Raw genomic sequence first — 23030 nt, 5'->3', positions numbered from 1 at the left:
AAGGATATGTACAAGTGAGGACTTTGTAAAAGCATAGAAACAGATTACATCAGCTTTATGTGCAAAAAGCTTTAATAGTAGTGGGAAGTAAGTATACTTGAATCAATGGTTAAAAGAGTCATGCAGCATTAGAAAAACACAGCTGCTTTCTTTCAGAATGAGCACCACTTATGTCCTCTGTTTGTTTGTGGAACTGCAGCTTATTTCCATTCAGATGAATGGAACAACGTCCCACACCTGCTTTCTTCCAAAAACAGTGCCACCCCTGTCCTCAGTTTGTGTATGGTATTACAACTTATACCCATTCATCTGAACGGAACTAAGCTGCAGTGGATGGATGTAGTTGTTTACAACCAAAGCTGAAACATTTCAAACACTAAAAAGAACAAATGTGAGGATGACAGCATTGTTATTACCTGGTCCTTTTCCTGGCTTACCACCTGCACCTGGTTGGACACCACCTAAAGAGAGAATTGGAGAGAGCAAAACGACTTAGTAAAGGTGAAGTTAGCTTAACTTTGTATAGAAGTAAGCTCTCTCTGCATGCTGTCAGGTATCAGTATCATTACACCATGTAAACTGATTCAATGGTGACCCTCAACTATATACAATATATAACTATATAAAATGAATTCCAAACGAGGCGGCACTCTAAATGAAAGTGAAGAACAAGGTTTATTCACCTGTTAAGGTGCGACGTTTCAATCTCTCATTGAGATGTTTTTCAAGAGAGATCGAAATGTCGCACAAACACCACACAGATGAATAAACTTTGTTTTTCACTATCATTTGGATTGCTGCATTGCACTGAATTCAGATGATAGAACAGTAAATTAAAACATAACTTTAAATAGAATATCCTAAATTATTCTTGTCAATGTTACAGTAACCAAACTAAACAATAAGTGATATAATCTCTGATAAATGAACAAACACAGCAAGCCAACCATGTAGTACAGATTGTAAAGTTATAGTAGTAATGCCTGCACTCGAGGGCCCCTATTATGTGTGTACCCCAATAGTATGTGGGATCCAGTGACGGGGGAGGTATTCCAATATATGGACTTATGACAAGTGGGCCCTGCAGTGCTAGGGGCAGCCCCTCTCTGGAACCAACCCTGGCTCCTAAAATGAACCCTATGATCTAAGGGAAAACTAGCTATCTCACTAGGACATAAATCCTATCTTGTCTGATATGTATAAGTGAGACCAGCTATCAAGGTAAAGGACACCAGCAATCCACAGTAACAATTAAATATAATGTCTGCGACACCAGTATTGATACAAAATATCCCCGTAGTGTAGGGGGAGAATGTTACAAACACTGTATATGTCCTGGAGAGGGGATGCTGTACTGTCAGTGTAGATCAATGTAACATGAAATTGATACAATACCCACATATGGTGACACTGTAACTCTGTGTATCATCGAGCACAGATGAAATCACGAGTTAATGGACTTTCCACGTTGTCACAATATTGTAGCCAAGAAAAGAGTGGTAAATATAGAAAGTGCCCGTATATGTCTAAATCAGATGTCAAAACTTATCAGCTAAGGCTGATGAGGCGTGCTACTGGTTCATTGTATATAAATCATATGCAGATGGCTGTACTAAAGTGTCCGTGTTTCTCTCCACCTGTTAATGTTATATACTCACAACAAGCTGGTACAACAAATTTGTGATTGAACACATTCAAATGCTACAACTATATCTATATGTATACCCGATCCTCAAAGAGAACTGTGGGTGTGCATTGATGCCGCAGCACAGCTGCAGCATGGCGGGGGCAGATAATCCGAACACACTTCTAGTCCCATACACAGGGGACTGGAATTAATTGTGTCACTTGGAAATCTAGAATCTGGCCTCTTGTGGTTGAGCACCCGCCTGAGCCTTAGAGCCGCACAGTGCAGTATATATATATATATATATATATATATTATTCAACACCTCTGACAAAGATAAAGAGGAGAGGAAGGAGCTTCATGTACAGTAGGTAGAATAGAACAATAAGTTTCTTCTTGCTGTAACTATGGACCATTTACCTGGTAGCAGTCCAGCACCGCCAACTCCACCAACACCACCAATGCCGCCAACACCACCAACTCCACCAATGCCGCCAACTCCACCTATCAGAGGTAATTAGTAAAGATTACACTAAAGTATATATTCTCTTTCCTTGCTATTGGATTTAAGTGGTTGTCTTTAATAGGAAATATAAAGGTTCTGTATCTGTGGTGCACCTACACTTACGATAGATACACAGAGGACAATACAATTGTTCAGTTTCACTGCAGCAGCACCACCACAGGGAAAATTGAACATTGCATGTTGTCTGTATAGTAAGGAACAGAAGAGGTCCTCCAGATTCAGAGACACTCATTGATTGTAATTGCTCTCTACTCTGAATGACCAAGAAATGGGGAAGACCCCATACATTAACATGGAAGGCTTTAATATAAACTATATTTTTTTCACCATTCATAAATTAGAAAAACAGTTTATATTGATCTACAAGAAGACCATATAGCTGAACAGCGAAGACTAGAAGACCTGCTAAATAGGAAAAATGTATCGCCCATTGTTATGATTCACTATCCTGTTATAATGAAATGTTCATTGTTAAATAATAAAGAGATTTAAAGAGTTCCAAACAGTACTATTTAAATTGTATGAGTATGAATCTACTATACAATGGCTAATATACCCTCTAGGGTAACAGAAACATGGAATTTATGAAGTTAGGTATATGTAATTGTGAAGCTATCAGTATTATACAAAGAATTCCACAGTTCATCACTAATGACAAGACACACACCCAATAAAGATATGAAAATTGCTAAAAACTGACCTAATGTGTATTTTTGCCTGTTTTCCGGACGGGGGAGTGGCTGCCTCTACTTGGTCGTGCCCTCCACCTATCCCACCCAGATGGTTATTTTTGCCGGTATTAGTTGGACTCTGTATGCCCAGAGCATAGGCTTATTATATGCCATGGAGAGGCTAAAGTACAGTGTAGGTCCATCCCAGCATGAGCCCACCTTATCGTAGTGGGATGGTTCACAATAAATAATCTTTTTTAGCAGTTGGGGGGCTGCTTTTAGTGATTTTCATATCTGTATTGGGTCTGTATCTTGCCATTAGCAGTGAGCTGCTGCAATTTAGTGTTTTTAAGTGTTTGCAATTTCAGCCATACCAACATGCTCCTGCCTAGTGCGAATGGTGTTGTAGGAGAGCTGACCAAATTTGTCATTCTGCCTGTGTTCTATCACTATTATAGGGCAATGAGACATCTTTAAGTGGGGTTCATAAAAAATTTGTCAGTATGTTCCACCAACCGCAACTACTCGTCCATGGTCCCCTAAAACAATTGCCAATCTCAGGTTTAAAAGAGTAAATCTCACATGGGAAAAATCTTGTCCACTTTCGTTTTCAGCCTTGCCCTTATGCAGTCTGTGTTTATTAGGACTGTGAAGAAGAAACAGTGTCTATAGCTGGAGGACTAGCAGGGATTAATACTTCTAAGGTGATTAAGAAGTCCTTGGAATAGGTTATAAGTGTAGTCTGAATTCCATCCACAGCTTGTAATGTGGAATTCTTTATCAGCAAACATTTGTAATCCTTACAAGAAGTGCAATGAACCGCTCTCACCCATTCGCTGCAGTGTGTTTAGAGTAATGAGCTCCAATAAATGCAAGATAAAGAGTCAGGAAGCAGGCACCAGCCAACTCAAACAAACCACAATGGTAAGGGCTGATGTCAACATGAACTGACTAACATTTCCAATGTTATTTTTATTATTGTACTGGATAAACACGCATTTTCATTTTCTGGTATATCCGGTTGTTTTATTAAGGTTTATCAGATTAATTCTAAGAATCTCAGGATTATTTGGTGGTTGTGTAATCAGTAAGAATACACAGGGGACCCCTAAACAATTTGCCATGAAAAATTGTTATATGTAGCCATGTCTCCTATTATTAAATAGGTCAAACATCCACTTAAGCGTTACATCACTTTTCAAATGTTTAACCTCTCTGGCTGGATTAAGTTTTATCAGAGACTATAAAAATTACTTGCGGGATATTAAAAACACTCATATTGTGCTATATAATGGTCATGTATCACTGCTTTGTAATGTAAAATTGAACAAGAAAACATGTTGAGGATTCGAAGGCCCATTCTACAGCGCTATAAAGCAATTTATACATTATGTTATATGGAAGTATACCAACTTAGAGGGGGGCTAAGGATAAGAAAATTATGGCTGATTTCTTTCAGAAAAAGTACCTTACTTGTCCATGCATGTAACCATGCTCCATTGAGGTGAATAGAGCTAACTTGCAATGCCACAAACAACCAGTAAGCAGGTGTGGCGCTCTTTATTGAAGATCTGGTGTACCATGGCTACTCATGGCCACTAAAACAGTCTGTGGCCTCACTGGTAACATGTTGCACTAGCATCAGCTTTCCTGATAAGCCAAACGGCACACTCTGCCACTTATCTGCCATTACATAGCCCTTTATTCTGGCAGATCCACTTTATTTGTATATTGGTTTATGTTGGTGTAGAGTAGAGATTAGCACAACTCAAGCATGCTCAAGTCGGTCGTTCAGCATGAATACTAATGGCTAATGAAGTTGGATGCAGCCTTGGGCTATGTTCACACAATGTATTTTTTCATTTAATAATTGCCATTGTTGCAGATTGCGACACCGGCTCTTATTAAATAAAAAAAATACACTGCATTGATTTCAATGGAATTCCGTCCGGATTGTATACACTCCGTATATATTCCTGCTGGGATTCTTTGCGGCTGCACAAAAAACTGAGATGTCAGTTTTGTGCGGCTGCTATTCAAGGAAGAAGTGCACAAGATCACAGAACAGACAATGTAAAGTGCAGCTCCGGCGCACTTTACATTGTTGCCTATGGGGAACTGGAGTGCGGGCACACCCGAATGTGCCCGCATTTCAATTCAAAAGAAATTAAGTTCCTCTGACCGGTACTACAGTACCGGCTGGGATGAACTTCACCGACAGCGGCCACTTCACCGACAGCGGCAACTTAACCAAAGAGCCGAAGTCATACATAGTGTGAAACCGGCCTTAAGGAGTCCTGGAAAACATGCATACAGCACTTGAGTCATGCTCATCTCTAGTGTAGATTCCATACATTATAATCACCTGTGGTCAGTGAGAAATTTCTTGGCGTCATTTTAGGCAATTGTTATTATTTTAATATTGCTGATTAATAGTTAGTTCATTTGATGTATTCTTTCCATAGATCTTCCAGCACATTATAGATGTGTTCTTGGTAATTAGCTTGTTAGTAAAAGCTGGGATTGAACTGTTCATCCCTAAGACCGCCACATCCTTAAGATGTTACAGCCATTTGCACAATGAATATTCATGTGCAAAGTTCTCATTGTCATACCTTTACAATTTGGCTTTTTTCCTACTTCCTGAGCTCCTGGAGCACCTAGAAAGGCAGCAGTGATTTTATAGAGCTGGTCGGGATCCGATGTCCACTATAAGGGCCTCATTTGCCCTCATTTGCTAGATCTAAACCATAAACCCTCCAGTGGCAGTGCAGTTATACCACACTTTTTTTTGTCAAATGTATATTATATACAAGAAAGTCAAAGTTATAGTAGTATAAAAAAAAATACAAAACAATTGTCTTCATTTGAATAGTATATTCAATATTCTGTAAAAAAATTAGTGTACAATAAGGAGATGGGGAGAGAGATCATATTATGTATAATGCTCTATGGCTTAATGCTTCCCTTGCCTTGCCGTTTATCAAAGGATATGGTATCTTTCTTATGTCTACATCATATTCATGGTCAATTATGGTAGAATATGTTTTGGCTCCAAATAGGAATAACTGGGAATTGTTGGTGCTTTGGTGAATCTAATCCACTATTGTGAAATGATATATAGTTATGACAAAGAGAATTTTTTCACTCACCAATCCCACCAGCTCCACCTCCATAACCTAAAAGAAAGAGAGATACAATAGTACTGTAGATCCATCTGTATGTTTTCTGAATAATACATCCTAAAATAAGTCCAAAATCTTGCCCACAGTCACATTGAAAAATCTGGACCACTGTACTAGACGATAACATTCTGGGCGCCTGCAGCAGCCATTGGGAAAAGCTTAAAAGAGTATTCTCAATTAAACAAGCTATTCCGTATGGCATAAAAAGTTGATCGATGGAGGTCTGACTACTGGGACCCCCTCTGATTCCGAGAATTTAGACAGAATTATTGGAAAAATGAAGATAACACATGGTACCTCGACCTCGACTAGTGCTTCATCAATCTCTATGGGTCCTCTGAACATTGCTGAATTCAAAGGTGCTCTCCATTCTTTATGCACAATGCATTCCATTCATTCCAAGACAATATTATCTTTTTAGGGGGGATAGGGAATAACTTCATCAGATGGGAATACCTCTTTACAGCAAAGATCACTGGTGAAGTTCATAGCGGGTTATAGTTCATGTGCGTGGAAAATGGAAATGTGTGGAAACTGACATGTTGGATGGATTTTAAAATCTACAGAATATCAAACTCTGTTCCATATTTTCACATTAGATTTAACCACTCTCAATGTAACAGGATTAACAGTAAATGTTTGCATGTCCTAATATGAAGTAAGCTTTCAAGCTTTCCCTTATGGGACCTGCAAGCAGCCAACATGTTATCATTTTATGCTGGGAATTGGGAGCTCTGTGTCAGTAAAACAAGCTAAGACTCCCATATAGATAAACGTGCAATACGTCAACACAGAAAGTTCTACCTAAACATGGCATGGTGTTAATAGATGGACATTCACTTTGGATAGCACATATAGCAAGACCTAAATAACTATAAACTAAAGTTATACATTCTAACGCTACGTTCACACCAAGTTAAAAAAAAAGTGTCCGCTTTTTCTTTTTTAAAGACATCCATTATTGTGGCATTTTAATGGACTTCAATGCAATGCACACAGTGTATTGAATAATGGACGGTATCTGCGCAGATGTCAAAATGCTAAGCATGACAATTATTTTCGGACGTCTTTTGCAAACAATAGGTGTTACTTTTTTTGTTGTTCACACAAACTTTTTTCACCGTCCTTTTACTGTTTTTACTATTAAATTTAATGGACTTTTCAACTAAAGATTTTATTGCACTGATAGATGGCCAAACCTCAAAATAACGGATGTCATTTTAAAAAATGATAAACAGACAATAAAAAACATTGATGAAACATAGCCTTAGATTGTTTCATTTTGAATATTCTACAACTAAAGGTTCTTTAATAAAATGAGAAAACTGAATATTGTTATGTGACAAGTTAGTATTTCTAACCTGGTTTTGGTGGTTTGCCTCCAGCACCTAGTCCACCAGCTCCTAATCCACCAGCTCCAAGTCCACCAGCACCAAGCCCACCAGCTCCAACTCCACCAGCTCCGTATCCACCAGCTCCGTATCCACCAGCTCCAGCACCTCCGATACCCCCAGCTCCGTATCCACCAGCTCCAGCACCTCCGATACCCCCAGCTCCGTATCCACCAGCTCCACCAGCACCAAGGCCGCCAACACCTATTATAAAATGTTTATCTTAGATACAAATCCTGAAAATCAATGACATTTTAATGGCTTACAGCTCTACATACAACTGTACTTTATATATTAAATATATGAGAATACTAAAGAGGGTACAAACCATTTTAACATTAAGATTGACTTATAACCAGAAACACCAAATATCATGGGACTCCAATTGGAAACAGGTGATCCCAGTGCTCCTGAGAGATTAATTCACCAAACATGAGAATGCAATGGCAATTACATATTAATGCAATATTATTTTAAGTTCAAGTAATTGTGTTTGACTTGGCTTTCTATGTGGAACAAGTTAATACAGTATGCTCTAGTTTCCTGCATTTGGGAATACAAGAAGGTATCAGTATACTGTAAAACAAATTAAACTTCTGCACTCATATGAAAACTCTTCTCAACCCTCTACCCTGGTACTGACCAAAGTGGCTGTATAAATTTGTGAACATAATATATTTCATAACTTTGCTATGTGCCAGTAAAATAGGCAGTGTAACCGGTTGGGGGGGGGTGGTCTTGGATTACTGAGAAGTACAATAAGTACACGAATGTTCTCAGTTAAATGCGTCATGTGAAAGCATTACTTTTCAGAGAAAAAATCATTTTTAACTCCTTCATAACCATTGGTGTTTTGGGTCGTCATGACCACAGAAAAAACGTCACCTTTTTGAGTGTTGCATTGTATTTTTGTTTGTTTTTGTGAGGAACATGGGAGAGAGGGGGGAATAAAGAAACTGCAGACAGAGGGACCCGCTCTGCAGCCCAATAATTAAAGGGGTACTCCGGACAATCTGAAAAATTTTCCTGCTTCTGACCAGGCTACCATTCCTTTATTCCCATGACCCTCACCCCCCCTCCTGTCCCTGGCTTGCCCTCTACCGCCCCCAGTTTTTTTCCCTCCACATACTAATCCCCTTCTCACACAAAGCCCTCTTGCTCTTCCACCCGCTCTCTCTCTCACCAGCGGCCATTTTTCCCAGCCTTTGACTGTAGCCTACTTCCCCATACTATACTGGTCCTCACTTCCTACCTTAAGCTCCCCACAAATGCAAAGTTGTGGCTGCAAATACACAACCCCCCCTGATGGTTCCTTTCTGGGAGACCCCTTTTTTCCCCAACTCGTCACACTAATACTGTAGCCCCTTATATCAGATGAGCAATGTCAGTAGTAGTCAAATCCCCACCGATTTGACATTGTTGGCTTATGCCTGAATATATCCAAGGGACATTTTCATTTTACACTAAAAAAGGTTGTAAAGAGCAATTGGATGGAGTCAGTCCCAAAACCAGTAATCAGAACATTTTGCAGAAAGGTAATGCATGTCTGTACATTCCGCTTTTCACAAATGGCTCTTTATCGTACTCTATAAAAGATACACAGATTACTTTTAACTCTATAAGAGATTATGGCGTATAATGTCAGTCATAGAGGGGAACTTTCTATCACTCTGGGTGATGACATCATTGCAGGTTCCCAACCAAATCATATTGTGCATGCTTAACAAAGTGTTCTGTAATAAGATACCATGCCTAAAAAAGTAGAGGCAAAAACCCCTTTCAACCAGTTCCTAACCAAGGGAGAATACTATTTTAGTGTGGGTACATACGAGCACCAACATGGAGAGGAAGTAGCAGCTGCATCCTAATGGTGGAAATCCTGTTCCTGTATGACATCCCTAGGATTTCATTCTGACCTTTTTATAACATCATTTTCCTTGCATGTACTGTAAGTTTTAAAAATTACAAAACCAAAATATCATAGATATACGGTATCATCATTTTTATCATCTTACCTGGCTTGGGGGGTTTTCCTCCTGGATATAACCCTAGATGAACAAAAAAATGCATGAACAAATTGATTGTAAGCATACTAGATTATCATTGTCATTACATCATTTGAACCTAAGGCATAGGTAGCAGTCATGTCTGAGCCCTGTGATCTAAGGGGGCATCATAGAGCTGTGGTGACGAACCTATGGCACGCATGCCAGAGGGGGTACTCAGAGCCCTGCCTGGGGCCACATGTGCCATTGATCGCTCGCTAATGGAGAATCCAGGACAGCTGTCCCAGATCCCCCAGCGAGTGCTCCTTTCAGGTGTATGTAAATTTTTTTAGGACTACACTGACAGAAAATTGGGACCTATGTCTCGACGCAGGTGTGATGACATCATTCATTATGCACTTTGAGGAAAGAAGTAGGCCGTCCGGCAGCTCTATGCAGGAGTTATGTGTGTTTTCCATCCTTCATACCGAAGTGGTGATGCCTAGCAGTACACAGCGGTGCATAGAGCACTGCTATATACTGTGGGGAAGCCTGGACTCCCGTCATAATCACAGGAGTCCCTGCTCTTAACAGTATTAGGCTATGTTCACATGCTGTATAAACAACGGCCATTCCATATAAACAGACGTTGTTTAAACTATCTATGATTATTATTAATGATAATATCATTATTATAAATAATAATGATAATAACAATAATTATGATTATCATTAAGGTTGTGTTGGCACTTTTTCATAAATTAGTGGGTTTTGGGTTGTAGTTTGGGCACTGGGTCTCTAAAAGGTTCTCCATTACTGCCATAGACCCCCTGTCACATGAGAAGACACCAGCAATGTCCCTAATTTCTAGCACTATACAGAAGTCAAGGGTTTATACTGACCTGCTCCTCCTATTCCTCCAGGTCCTACACCTCCAGCTCCCAAACCAGCTCCCCCTTTATAAAGAAACCCAGAACAGTTGCAGTCAGGATAATGAAGCAGACATTCATATTCATCACTTTGGACATGGAAACTGAGATTATTTTAATAAAGCAATATCTACTAAACAGAAGTTACATAATGTCTGGGTGATTATACATAGATGAACACAACATGAACATCTTTTAAGTGTCACCAAACCGTGTTGTTGTAAAATGCATATGTTGGATTTAGACATATATTAAGAAAGGTCACTATTGACCCCAGTTTACATGTTTTCACACATTACACACATACACATTACAAGTATAGACTGGTGCAGCTGTTATAGGCATATACTATAGAGCTACAGTATGTAACTGAAATTCTGCAATATTGTCAGGTAACCCAAGCACATTTCTGGAGATGTAAATGCAGGATTGTGCTTCTATCCACAATATTCCAGCCCCACTAGGTTTACATGATTCATCCAATTTACATGAAATTCAACTGTTGTATCACAATGTGCTTCTACTTACCAGGATATGCCCCAGCACCCCCACCTGGATAATACTGACCACCAGGTAGCCCTCCTGCCGGAACTCCTGTGGACAGAAGAATAGGCAGATATTAAATAGCTGATTTTAATACAATGAGATTGCAGGAGTAATATACTGTATGTTTTAAATGCAATTAATATATTCAGGATACCTTTAATTAACTATTACACAGTAAACAGTATTCAATAAGGTTCTACAGAAAGAAAGGTCTTATGAAATACAAACATACTGCACGCAACTTTTTTGTCATTTTTCTTTTGATAAATATCATTATGTATGTTCCATACTTTAAAAATGCCACTAATAAAACATCTTTGAAAAAAATGGAAAAAAAAAGAAAGAAAGAAAGAAAGAAAGAAAGAAAGGTCTTTTATTTTTTTCTTCAGTGTCCAGCAGTAAGTTGGGCCAGTTTTCTACCCAATAGTACCAATGGTTATAGCTTGTACATTGGGTATGGCTTATTGGCTTATTAAGTTACAGCGACCATAGAGTATGACCATTCCTCTACAGTGGAAAGAAAGCCAAACAGTGGAGATGTCAGAATAACACTGCACACACCCCAGCTCTACAGATTATTTTCTTTGTAGCACTGCTGATATTATGTAGGCACGTGGACTCATTTTTGTTTGTATTCCTTTCATTGATGCTATAAAGCAATGGATGCTTCTCAGATTACTAATGGCGATGGTGAACATTTAAGTCATGGCATACTTTCCGCACAGTTTCCATTTACTATCCATGTGGTAACTTAATAGGAAAGAATACAGTTTAAAAAAAAAAAACTACCTAGGCCTCTTTACCAGGCATGTTCTTACACCACAAAGAGCCACATATTTAAAAGATTCTGCTTTCCCCCCACTTGTCTTATTCACTACACGGTTCCTATACCCTTATGTGACAATATAAATATGTGGCTCTTCAGATGATGTGTTACACCCTGCCTAAAGAAGGAACCTAGGTGGTCTCAAAAGCTTGCAATTTGAGGACTACGTAAGACACAACTTTCAGTTAACTAATCCAAGAGCCCCTATATGTTATATTATATTGAATGATATATATTCTGATTGTTCTACAGTGGATACTCAAGGGGTTTGCAGTTAATAGTACTCATTCAGATTAGATTACATTTTAAAGGAATTGTCCCATAAGGATAATTAGGGCATATAGACATCACAGAGGGTCATCCCTACTTGGGATTTCCTCCAAGTGTCAGAATGGAGACCTTCTTTGGAAATTACTCCCACCCTGGCAGGACAATCCTTGAAATGGCTGTCCTTTAAAGGGCTATTCAAGGGTCCGATAACTTAGTCCCTATTCTGTAAATAGGAGACAAATGGATAGAAAGCAAGTTATTGGGTGCTGAAAGGGGTAATACCCCTTTAAGGCTACATTATGCAACTGGTTTCTGAAAAAGAAAGAACATATTTGGAGCAAAAAATGCTACTCTACCCATTGACATGCTATGCAGATATCAGATGTATTGTTTGGGAGAACCTAGTGGACCTTATTCGTTGGGTTCAGTTGATGCTACTGGTGTCCAATGTGTGACAGATTTTAATTTTTTGCTCTTATAAGCCGAAAAATGGTATAAAAATGCATATGTGATCACAGCCTATATAGTAATACCAGTAATTACTACTCCTTCTATAGTGTAACTATCTGATCCACCAGTCTAACATTCTCCAGTATTCTAATATTGTCTATTTCCACAAGCTTCTCATAGCTTATCTTGTTTTTAACCATGCAGTGATTAATGTGAATGATTTCTCTAAAGGCCGTTACGACATAGCAGAGTGACATTTACGTTATATATACTAGGATTAATGGGGCGATTTCTGCAATTCACTGCCCAGTGGATGAGATTTACACAGATATGATCCATATGTTTTCCTATGATATTGTAAATACTGCCATAATGTTATCGTAAGTGTCCAGTGGATTGATTTGTAAGATGAATATGACGGACAGTCTTTACTATAGTGATGTAATGTGGAAGCCTCAAGGGGTTGCATAATTGTAACATGCCGAATGCCAAATGTTTCATAGCATCATCCATTGTAGCGTGTGACATACAGATGTGTCCTTCTTTACCTTTCCTTTTGGCCGGACATATCCTATAAGATGACAGCTTTTTACATCTGTCGAGAGATATTTATGCTACAGTATGTGTCCATATGTGAACACCCAGTGGTGGTGACGTGACTTGCATCCTTTTGAGGGTTTTTCTAGCATGTTGCACGAATTTATCCTGAAGACTTGCAATCCTTAATGAAGTTTATGGAAAGGTAAAGATGGACACATCTGTATACGATAGGGCCTGTGTAATGTCTCATGTGCCACACAGTAATGAAGCGTATCATATTTTTGTGTTCTGCATGGCTTTGATACTACGAGATGCACCGAACCTTGCCTTCCCTGAAAATAAACACATTCCTCTGGTGTGCACACAGACAAGCAGTGATTAGTGGCTTTGTAAATCCAGCTCTCTCATGACACTTAAGTATGAATGATTATGGATCCAATGTCCTAACATTTTCTGGAGTTTGGACCATATTCCAGACATACTATTGCATAATCTCATATGGAAAAATTTCAACTGAAATGCAAAGCCTGGCTGAATTTATGGAGTCGTATCTGTCAGATCCCCGATAAGGGAATGCATTTGGCTATGTAAGCCTCTTGACTGTGAAATGGTTAGTGCCGGAATGTCTGGCAGGTTGCGCTGCAGTGACAGGGTTAAAACAAATAACCACAACCCCACATGAGAGGTGTGTGTTTGATTACTAAAACCCCCGGAGGAATTGAGAATTCCAGAACTGTTGATCTCAGTGTGAGAGGAATTTGGAGCTCACAGTATCTGATACACTAGCGCCAGATCTCGGTGTAAGACTGCCGGCCGTGGGGGAGCACTGCAACAATACTGGCTTAAAGGCAGCTTAGTAAACAAACTGCAGTGGGGGAGCCATGTAAGTGCTGTCAGAAAGACTGGCAAAGACTAATGGAGTGGCAGCTTTTAGACTCATCAATATGTAGGGGCCCAAGATTTCTGTTTATGGTCTCAAGGTTAGGTTTTACTTACTAGAGTGAATGGCCACTTGTAAAAGCTTGGTAAATATGAAAAACTGCTATAATATGGGCACCTATAAAGGCTGGGACATTGTTGTCACATGTGTTGCCTTCACCAGATGGTTACTGACAACCAAGTTTACCCCACATCTGTGATGACCATCATTGGGAGCTTTTTGTTACCCACTTTCTACAATAGGAAGCACATGGTGGGCATTGAAACAACAGCGCTATCATATTAAGGGACAATAATGCTGTAAAAAATAACTAATGGCATACATAAGAGAAAGGGCTTCCCATAGCAAAGATCAGACTGAGCCCCCCATGTTGTTTTACCACCAAGGACAGAACATTTTTTTTGTTGCCCCTTGTTTGCCATTCCTTTATAACAAGGAGTCCTGAACAGATTCTAAACATGCAGCAATGACAGGGATGGAACTAAACAGTTTTTTTTTAGCTTGTTCTCCATTGTGAATGCAGCCAGAAGCCAGAAAGATCATCCGGCCGGTACTACAGAGACGGAACGGCCGGTCTAATACAGAGTGTGAACATAGCCTAAATATGCAAGGCATTCCCAGAAAGATTCTTTGTCTGTATGGAAGCCTATGTTCTTCTAAAACCTCTATATACTGAGCTTTTTCAGATGTATAAGCTGCCCATACCATAAGCACCAATGCAGCCCCATGCCATGGACGGTCACTCTTCTCTGCAGGAGACAGCGTCTGTGTTTTCCAAATAGAAATTGAAGTTTTGATTCATCCGAATTCAAAACAGTCCATTTTAGATGAGCTTTATCCTAGGGAAGCTGGCTTTAACTTGCATTTTTGGATTGAACAACTGACTGGGTTAACAAATGTTGGAAATCTTCCTGAGCCAATGCAGTGATTTCTCTACTAGTATAGAATTATGCCTGGTTCTCATGCAGTATCGTAGATGATAAGCATCCAATATTGACAATTAGTCTATTGACTATTACAACCACTACCTTTTCCAGCTTTTTTCCCCCTGTCCCAAATTTTATGAAATAGATTTGTTTTCTGCCATCAAGATATAAATTCTGTATCAAATTTTGTTCATGGTAAAATGTGTCATTTTCGACATCTCTGTGTTCTTTTATGAAAAAATATACAAATAATTGCATTGTTTTTATTTACATTTTACACAGCATCTGTCCGAAATATGTTGGACTTGGGTTTGCACGATAAAAAAGTGAAGATAAAAGTAGCAGCAAAACTGTGTGAAGCAATTATTACACTGAATATTTAGCGGCTGAGAAGTGTTATTAGCTAACAAAGAATTATGGAAGAAGGAACAGTCATATGCCCTGCAAGTGTTAAAACACTGAATCTGGTGCAATAAGTAATTCGCTATCATACATTGTAGACTGTCACTAAGAAGATAACGTACTGGGAACCACTTTGGCCAATAACAAGGCCTTCTCTCAGGGCAGCTGTCCAGGGTTCTGACACCTTACAGATCCGAGCTGCAGCTGTTCTTGTTTCTGGCAGTTACTTGAAAACAAGCTCTGCAAAAATCTATTGTACTAATGAAGGTATTATAGGTCAGCGTCTCAAATGACCAACATCTTAAGCTCTGTAACCCTTAATGTACATTACATTACACTGAAAAACAACAAGTTTGTAAGTGGATCAATCATTGTGTTACACACTGATGGTAAAATACTGTATGTTTCACTTTAAGAGATTGCGTCATTGAGATTTTTGTCCTTGGGAGTATTGGTGTTTGTACCTGCATCCACTCTAGGACGATTGTGTAACATATTGATAGGTCAAGTGTGTGGACATTGTCAGTTGTCAGTTGTAGTTGTAGTGTGTCAGTTGTGAGAGTGTCAGAGGCCAGAGTAAGCGAATAGGAGACTGTGAAAATGTTGCATGGATTGCTTGCAAGGTCACTTAGGGTGCTATTGGGGGCCCGTAGAGAAAATGATTACATTGTAATATTGCCCAGCAAGTGAATGGGCCAGACATTGAGTTGACAGACATAATCATTGCCACTTTAAAATAATGGGCCAATAAAGTCTTGCCTACACAGTGGACTAAGCAGGAGTTTAGGAGGGGTTGGTGAGAGTAGGCCTATCAGGATTTGCGCTGGGGAGTAATGTCACCCACTAAGTGCTGGTAAAGTTATATTGCAATTTGTATCTTAGACAGTGGTGCCAGGGAAATACTATTCTGAGATCTGTGTGGAGTCGATAGTGATATTGAAATATCTCATAGTCTAGCTGTATGCAAAGTTATATTCTAGAATGTTATGTGCCACCAGCAGGAGTGAATAGTAACTTTCAAGCTTCTCCATTTAGTGTATTGCAGGCACCAAGCTTTCCATCTGTTTTATGAGAATTATAACCAACCACTGTTGTATGAAAAACAAAGGTCAATCTTCTGTCAAACCAATACAGTCTGTGATTGTTTCTTATAAGGAGATCCCTCAGCCACAATCCTACAAGCTGTCATTTGCAGCGGTTAAGACAGGAATGTTAGCCTGCCCTACAATAAAAAAAAAATCTTACTATGTTCCATCAGCACTAAAACTGTCCATGTGTCTTGTGCACTAAGCTCTGTGGAATGTACGGTGGACATTTTAGATTTATTCACTCTATTAAGAATATTGCAACAGACTAAAGAGTAAGAGGCACTCCGAAAGTGATTGGATTCACTCTTAAAGTTCAATATTTATTTAAATAAGTGGCTCCATTTTCTGCAACATCCATTCTACAGCTTTAGTTACTAGTTTGGATTAAATATACAAGCTGATCTTTTACAGCTACATATTTGCACGTAGGGCAAGAAAGTGAGACTGGAATGGAGGCAATGATCGGTGGCCACTGTTGTGCTCATACAGCATATGTCACAGGGTATTGGGAAACAAATGGGACCCCCAACCCGTTATGTCACAGTATGGTTGATTGAGAGGGAAGGGACCTTGAAAAACTGCAGGGCCTTAAGAAAAGTAACAACATGCAAAAAGAGGTATAATGGCTATTACGACATACATGTATTTTATAAATTGTTACATTGTTACAAATTTTATACATTAACATAGGTCTAACATGGGTAGCCAAAAGCTATATGTTTTTGGAGTAAAGGGATTGTAGTGGATAACTGATGTTGGCTGTGACCTTATCGGACTCAAAGCAAAGTTTTTCCTATCTCCAGCATAATACCACTATGACACATTTTCATAGTAATCCGCTGGATTGGAGTCCGACCACTTTTTTTATGCTAATTGTGGATAATCTAGTAAACCACAATTTGTACAATCTGGCAACAAATGAGTAAGGGACCTATTAGACAAATGGGTTTTTAACGATTAACGATAAACAAGATTCTTTATCGTTAACCTGAAATCATTCATCATATTACACAGAATTAATTTAAAATAATTTAAATTTGAATGATAAAATGATAATTTATGAGATAATAGTCCCTTGTAATAGGGCCCTAAGATATCCATGTCCAGCATGTCACTTGCGGTAAGTGTGAATTGCAAAGTCCACATACACTGTACTGTACCTAATTTACAGCAGGAATGATTAAGAGGTTATAGAGTGCCTTAGGCTATATCCACAGCTGTTTATACTATGAGAAGGAAACTTCTTATAGACTAATCTCTTCTCAGCTGCAGAGAAAGATGGGACATGAAGCAGCTAAGACTTTGCCTCTTCCTCAAAGACTGACCTTGGCTTGTGTTCTCTGTCTGTCATACATAATAATAGCAGAAACTAAAACCAGGCATTCTGTTCTTTGGAAGAGCAGCAGGCAGCAGCATGGGCTGCAGGTGCTGCCAATTACAGAATCCCCTCTGGGATCATATAGTATGGCCTTTTCAAAGGACCTCCACAGTACTGCACCATTAACCCTCAGCATCATTCAGGTCATGTACATTGAAAATTATTAATTGTACCTAAAAAGTTTCACAGACTAGATTTAGACTGTATAGTATAATAAATATGGTCTAATTCACTAAAATGTATAGACCACTGTAGTAGGCTATGCAATGTCTTGGGTTTCTACTTCATATAAATACATGCACTGTTTAAAAATTTCTATAAAAGCTTTTCAATAACCGGAAACATTCCCTGCGATGCATAGCTATTTAATGTGTTCAATGTGTTGTCTACAATGCTGAACACAGAGCTGTAGCTGAACACAAAAAAAACTTCCGGTGTTGATAACTTTTGAACCACAAGATATATTGCAAATCTGATTACTGAAATTGGCTTCTTTCATATGCTTTTGATCCAAAATGATGACTTTCAAGATGGCTGCCATGTTCTAGACAGAGCCAAAAAGCCCCCCCCCCACCTCCGGTCCTCACCCAATACTTGCTGGGGTATTCTTATATGTAATTTTCCCTTTTATTTCTGAAATAAAAGTGTGTCCTGAGACTTTTGACTGTGTAGATTGAGAAACCCTGTTTTAAATGGTTTACTAGATCGAGGTAGGTTGATGGTTGAACAATGGCTAAAGAAACAATGATTAGATGAACAATCTTTTCACAGTTGTACATATTATAATCCATATTGTCCGGTACAGTTGTTCAAACTAACCATACATGATAATACCGGACATGAACTGGGAATGTTCTGAGAACACTCTTTCATTAAAGAATTTATGGACCAAAGATCTTTTGCCCAATAATGTGGGGAAATCTCAGACACAGCTGACTTCTTTGCATACAGTGACAGTCTGTCATCGGTTGGCTACGATATTCATTAGTTTTTAAATATGACTGCCACACCTGCTCTCCCTGCAGGCGGTATCTAGCAGATGCCAGAGCCCACATGCAGGGGCTGCTACTACTTCGCATCCCCCTGGATGCCTCACCTTGTTGCGCTCCTGCTCTGTCCTGTTTTGGCCAGTGTGCGCACCCCTGCCTTCTAGGGTGCACGTGTACACCAGTTCTTGCAGATTTAAAGAAACAGTACATCCCTAATTGGTTGGTTGCACCTAACACTCCCCTACAAATCCGGTCACCTCTCTGACCTCTCTGTTGGAGCCTCTGTATGCTTCCAATAGCGTGTGGAATGCCCGTGGTTCCAGCTGCCCGTGGTTCCTGCTGCCTGTGACTGCTGTCCCGCTGTGAGTCCTGCTGTGTCCCTGCCAGCCTACCTGCCTACATGTCTCCAGCTGCACCTCACCCACCGCCGCTAGCAAGCCAAGCCAGGGGATCGCCTGCTGCGGCAAGTCTATTCCACCATGCTATGGGTGCTGGTGAAGACCAGTGGCCCCTTAGACTTCATTCCCTGGTGCAGCTTACATCATCGCTGGTGGTGGTACAGCAAATGTACGACTCCAATCGTTACACCTTAAGGCTATTTTCACACTACGTATGAGACCAGCCGTTTCGTGACCCAGCCGGAACGGCCGGTCTCTGCCCGGATCATCCTGGCCGGTACTTAAGAACCGGCCTGATGATCTTTCCGGCTGCAGGGTTCTGATGCATCAGCGCACGCCCGCATCAGAACCTCCCACAGCACACAATGAAGCAAGCGGCCGGAGTCGCTCGCTTCATTGTGTGAACGGACAGGGTTTCCTACGGCCGCAATTCGTTGAATTGCAGCCACAGAAAACTGACATGTCAGTTATTTGCGGTGCTGCACGGGATCCCGGCCGGAGCGTATACGATCTGTATACACTCCGGCCGGGATCCCATAGATCAATAGGCAGTGAGCAACAACGGCCGTACTTTTTCGTACTGTGAACATAGCCTAAAGGCACACTACCGTAGGTGCCGTATCTAAAATATACAAAAGATACAGTATACAGTGGTTAACTATTCCTACTGAACCAAGTAGATTCATATATTTATATGAGGTTCTACTGTGGTTATAATGCCCTCATTCCATTAACACCTCTTACACATTAAATACACTGTGCGAATTTTCTGTTCACCAGACTTATCTGGAGCAATGTCAGATACCCTTATGATAAAAGTATGATAACATTGCAGACTGAATACCATTCTGCGCTCAGACGCCATTTATGAGGAGTCTACGTCTTCAGCAAAAGCTATTTTTGGATATTGTTTTGCTCTAATTGCTCTTTTTCCTATGCTAATGCATGAAATTAGACGGATTTCTTCCCAACTTTAATCATTTGTATAGAGTACTCAAGTGTAACAGTTTGGGTTTTGTTCAGTTTTATGTGGTGGGGAAATGTCCTCAGACTAAACTACAGTCTATTTACTTTTAGCTTAATAAATCAAAGCCCAAACTCAGTAAAGCCCTAGCAATGAGTATCCATGGAAAGTCACTTAATAGAATCGTCTGCCCAGGTTTGCTAAATATAGGAATATTTAACAAGACATCCAGACTGAAAGATTTAAACACTTATTGCTCTTTCCATTTATGATGTTTTTATGCATTTATTGTGATGATGTAACTATAAGAAACAAGTGCATAGATATAATAAGCTAAGGCTATTCTGCTACTAACTGTATGTGGTAAAAGAACTATAAAACGTTTGGGTATATGTAAATGTTACAATACATTTGATATCCTTGTGGGAATGGCCAGTGCTACTACATATTAGCCAGTAAAAAAAACAACCTCTATGGCCCTTGGGTGGCAAGAGGGTGCCACCAATCTCTGAATGAAATCTGAACAACTTCATTCTATCAATACCAAACTTCACAAAGAAACTATGGGGGAGATTTATCAAACTGGTATAAAGTAGAATTGTCTTAGTTGCCCCTAGCAACCAATCAGATTCCACCTTTTATTCCTCACAGATTCTTTGAAAAATGAAAGGTGGAATCTGATTGGTTGCTAGGGGCAACTAAGACAATTCTACTTTATACCAGTTTGATAAATCTCCCCCTATGTACTACAACTTTCTAACAATATGTGGTGATTTCTGAATGAATATAGAAAACAGCTTGTGAGTGGCCATGAGAGGAGTATACAGTTTCCATTATGTTAAAATCACTTAGGTAGCTGACAGATATTTAGTTTTCACAATAGCATATGTGCTCTGATTAGCAATAAACAAAGGGGATCATGATAAGGCCCAATGTATGGGCCAAGCAGGTCCTGATGATAAGTAGCCATCTTGTTGATCGACTTTTGTTTAGGTACCCTTCATATGGTTCAATTGCTGTGCAGGCCACACAAACACTTGCTGGATGGATGCTGCCCTTTGAATTCATCATTGTCAGCCTATGTTCATACATATGGGTTTGTGGTATGTTCCTATATTCTATATGTTCCAGGCGTGTGTGTTAAAGATGGCTTTTTCCAGCTGCATAAATGAGAACGAGCGCTTTCCTGGTTGTCTGCTGATCATCGGCCCTTTTATAGTGGTCAGTTATCAGGAATGGGCCCTATAAGAAGGCCTTTACCTGATAAGTCAGATGCCTGCTCTCTACAGCTCAGCTTGTTCAGGTTGGCTTCCATGTTTAAAGGGAACTCCTCACCATGAAAATGCTACCTAAGCTATCGGCATCATATTATAGAGCAGAAGGAGCTGGGTGGATTGATATATGTCTTTAAGGGAAAAGGTTCAGCTTAACTTCTAATTTATTGATTGAAATCTCTGAAGTTTCTATACCGAAGAGTCCAGTCTATTGAGTGACACTGTCCACTGGACTCCTTAGAATAATCAGGGATTTCAAATGACATGGTAAAAGTTATACTGAATCTTTTCCCACAAAGTTATATCTCAATCTTCTCAGTTCTTCCTGCTCTATAACATGATGCCAATAGATTAGATAGCATCGTCTTGGTGACAGGTTCCCTTTAAGCACAATCCTTATTAGGGTTACTGACATTCAAAACTCACTGGCAGGCATAGGGAGCCAAGGTTAGCTCATCTGGCTTGATCTTATAGAAGAGCTAATTACTATAAAAAAAAAACTAAAGATGTATTCTGGCTATTAGAGACGTTTTAGAACACACAGTGCACCACAGCGTGAGGCATATAGGGTTGTATAGTCATGTTAACTCTTATAAACCACTGAAGGTGCCTACAATAGGCATGAAAATATTAGGACTGGACAATGGAGTTATGTAAGAAGATGGCCTAGTCTGATGCCTAATATTTTCATTGACATCATGTGGGAAACCAGGTGCATGTGTGTTGTTTCCTGAGGAAGAGATGGAGCCAGGATGCACTATGGCAAGAAAGCAAATTGACTAAGGCCTATGGCCGTCGGTAAGAAACCTTGTCTTTTGGCATTCATATGAATGTTACTCTGTCACATATCATCTACCTAATCATGTTGCAGATAAGGTATACCCTTTCTTATGATAGGTATTCCTTAATGGCAGCAGTCCCTTTCAGGACCATAATGCACCCTGCTGCACTGCAAGAATTATTCAGGAATGGTTTAAAGAACATGGAAAAGTTCAAAGTATGGACTTGGCCTCCAAATTTCCCAGATCTCCATATGATTGAGCATGTGTAGGATGTGCTGGAAAAACAAGCCTGACCCATGGTGGCCCCATCACACAACTTGCAGGTTGTCCTGCTAACATCTTGGTGCTACATACCGCAGGACACCTTCAAGTGACCACAGGTCTTGTAAAGTCCATACATTGATGGGTCAGAGCTAGTGGCAAGAGGGGAACTTACACAATATAGCATAAATGTTGTGGTTTGTATATATATATATATATATATATATATATATATATATATATATATACATATATATATATACAGTATACATATACCCATAATATTAAAACATGAATTTTTGCCTTTAGATGAATTGCACATTGTAACAGTCAACTTGAAAATGTCGGAGGCCAATAAATCTTACCCAAATGTAAAGCTATAAAAATATATCTACAAGAGTTTCTTGTAGAGTTTAACTTCCTCTTCTAACAAGAGGTAAATGAGTGGTATCCCCTGCCTTACTGCCTACCTGTCATATAAGCACATGTGAAATATTTTAGAATGTTTGCCATACGAGGGTTACTGAAAGGTTACAGAACATCACACTGTTCCGACACATGTAAGTAATTTACTCTTCAGCCTTTTATGCTGGAATCAAGTACAAGGAAAAATAGATGAAAAAAGGAAACCTTGGGGGAATGGGATTTAGAGAGTCCCTAGAGACTAATATTATGTATATTT

The 23030-nt window shown here is 39.5% G+C and overlaps 1 protein-coding gene across 3 annotated transcripts in view; it reads right to left on the bottom strand.

The window, feature by feature from the left end:
• The window catches only part of ELN (elastin), a 72347-nt gene that overhangs the window by 41652 nt on the left and 7665 nt on the right, over positions 1–23030 (bottom strand). For all 3 annotated transcript variants that reach the window (XM_069944775.1, XM_069944778.1, XM_069944777.1), the window contains exons 2-8: positions 10843–10908; positions 10288–10341; positions 9416–9448; positions 7371–7604; positions 5977–6003; positions 2048–2131; positions 417–461 (exon numbers count right to left, since the gene is read on the bottom strand). In XM_069944775.1, the coding sequence (XP_069800876.1) occupies positions 417–461; positions 2048–2131; positions 5977–6003; positions 7371–7604; positions 9416–9448; positions 10288–10341; positions 10843–10908 (543 nt within the window). The remainder of the gene's footprint in view (positions 1–416; positions 462–2047; positions 2132–5976; positions 6004–7370; positions 7605–9415; positions 9449–10287; positions 10342–10842; positions 10909–23030) is intronic.

This window comes from Dendropsophus ebraccatus, chromosome 11 (genome assembly GCF_027789765.1).
Source record: "Dendropsophus ebraccatus isolate aDenEbr1 chromosome 11, aDenEbr1.pat, whole genome shotgun sequence".
NCBI lineage: Eukaryota > Metazoa > Chordata > Amphibia > Anura > Hylidae > Dendropsophus > Dendropsophus ebraccatus.
The sequence above is the reverse complement of the archived record's forward strand: the minus strand, read 5'-3'. Positions and strand labels throughout refer to the sequence as shown.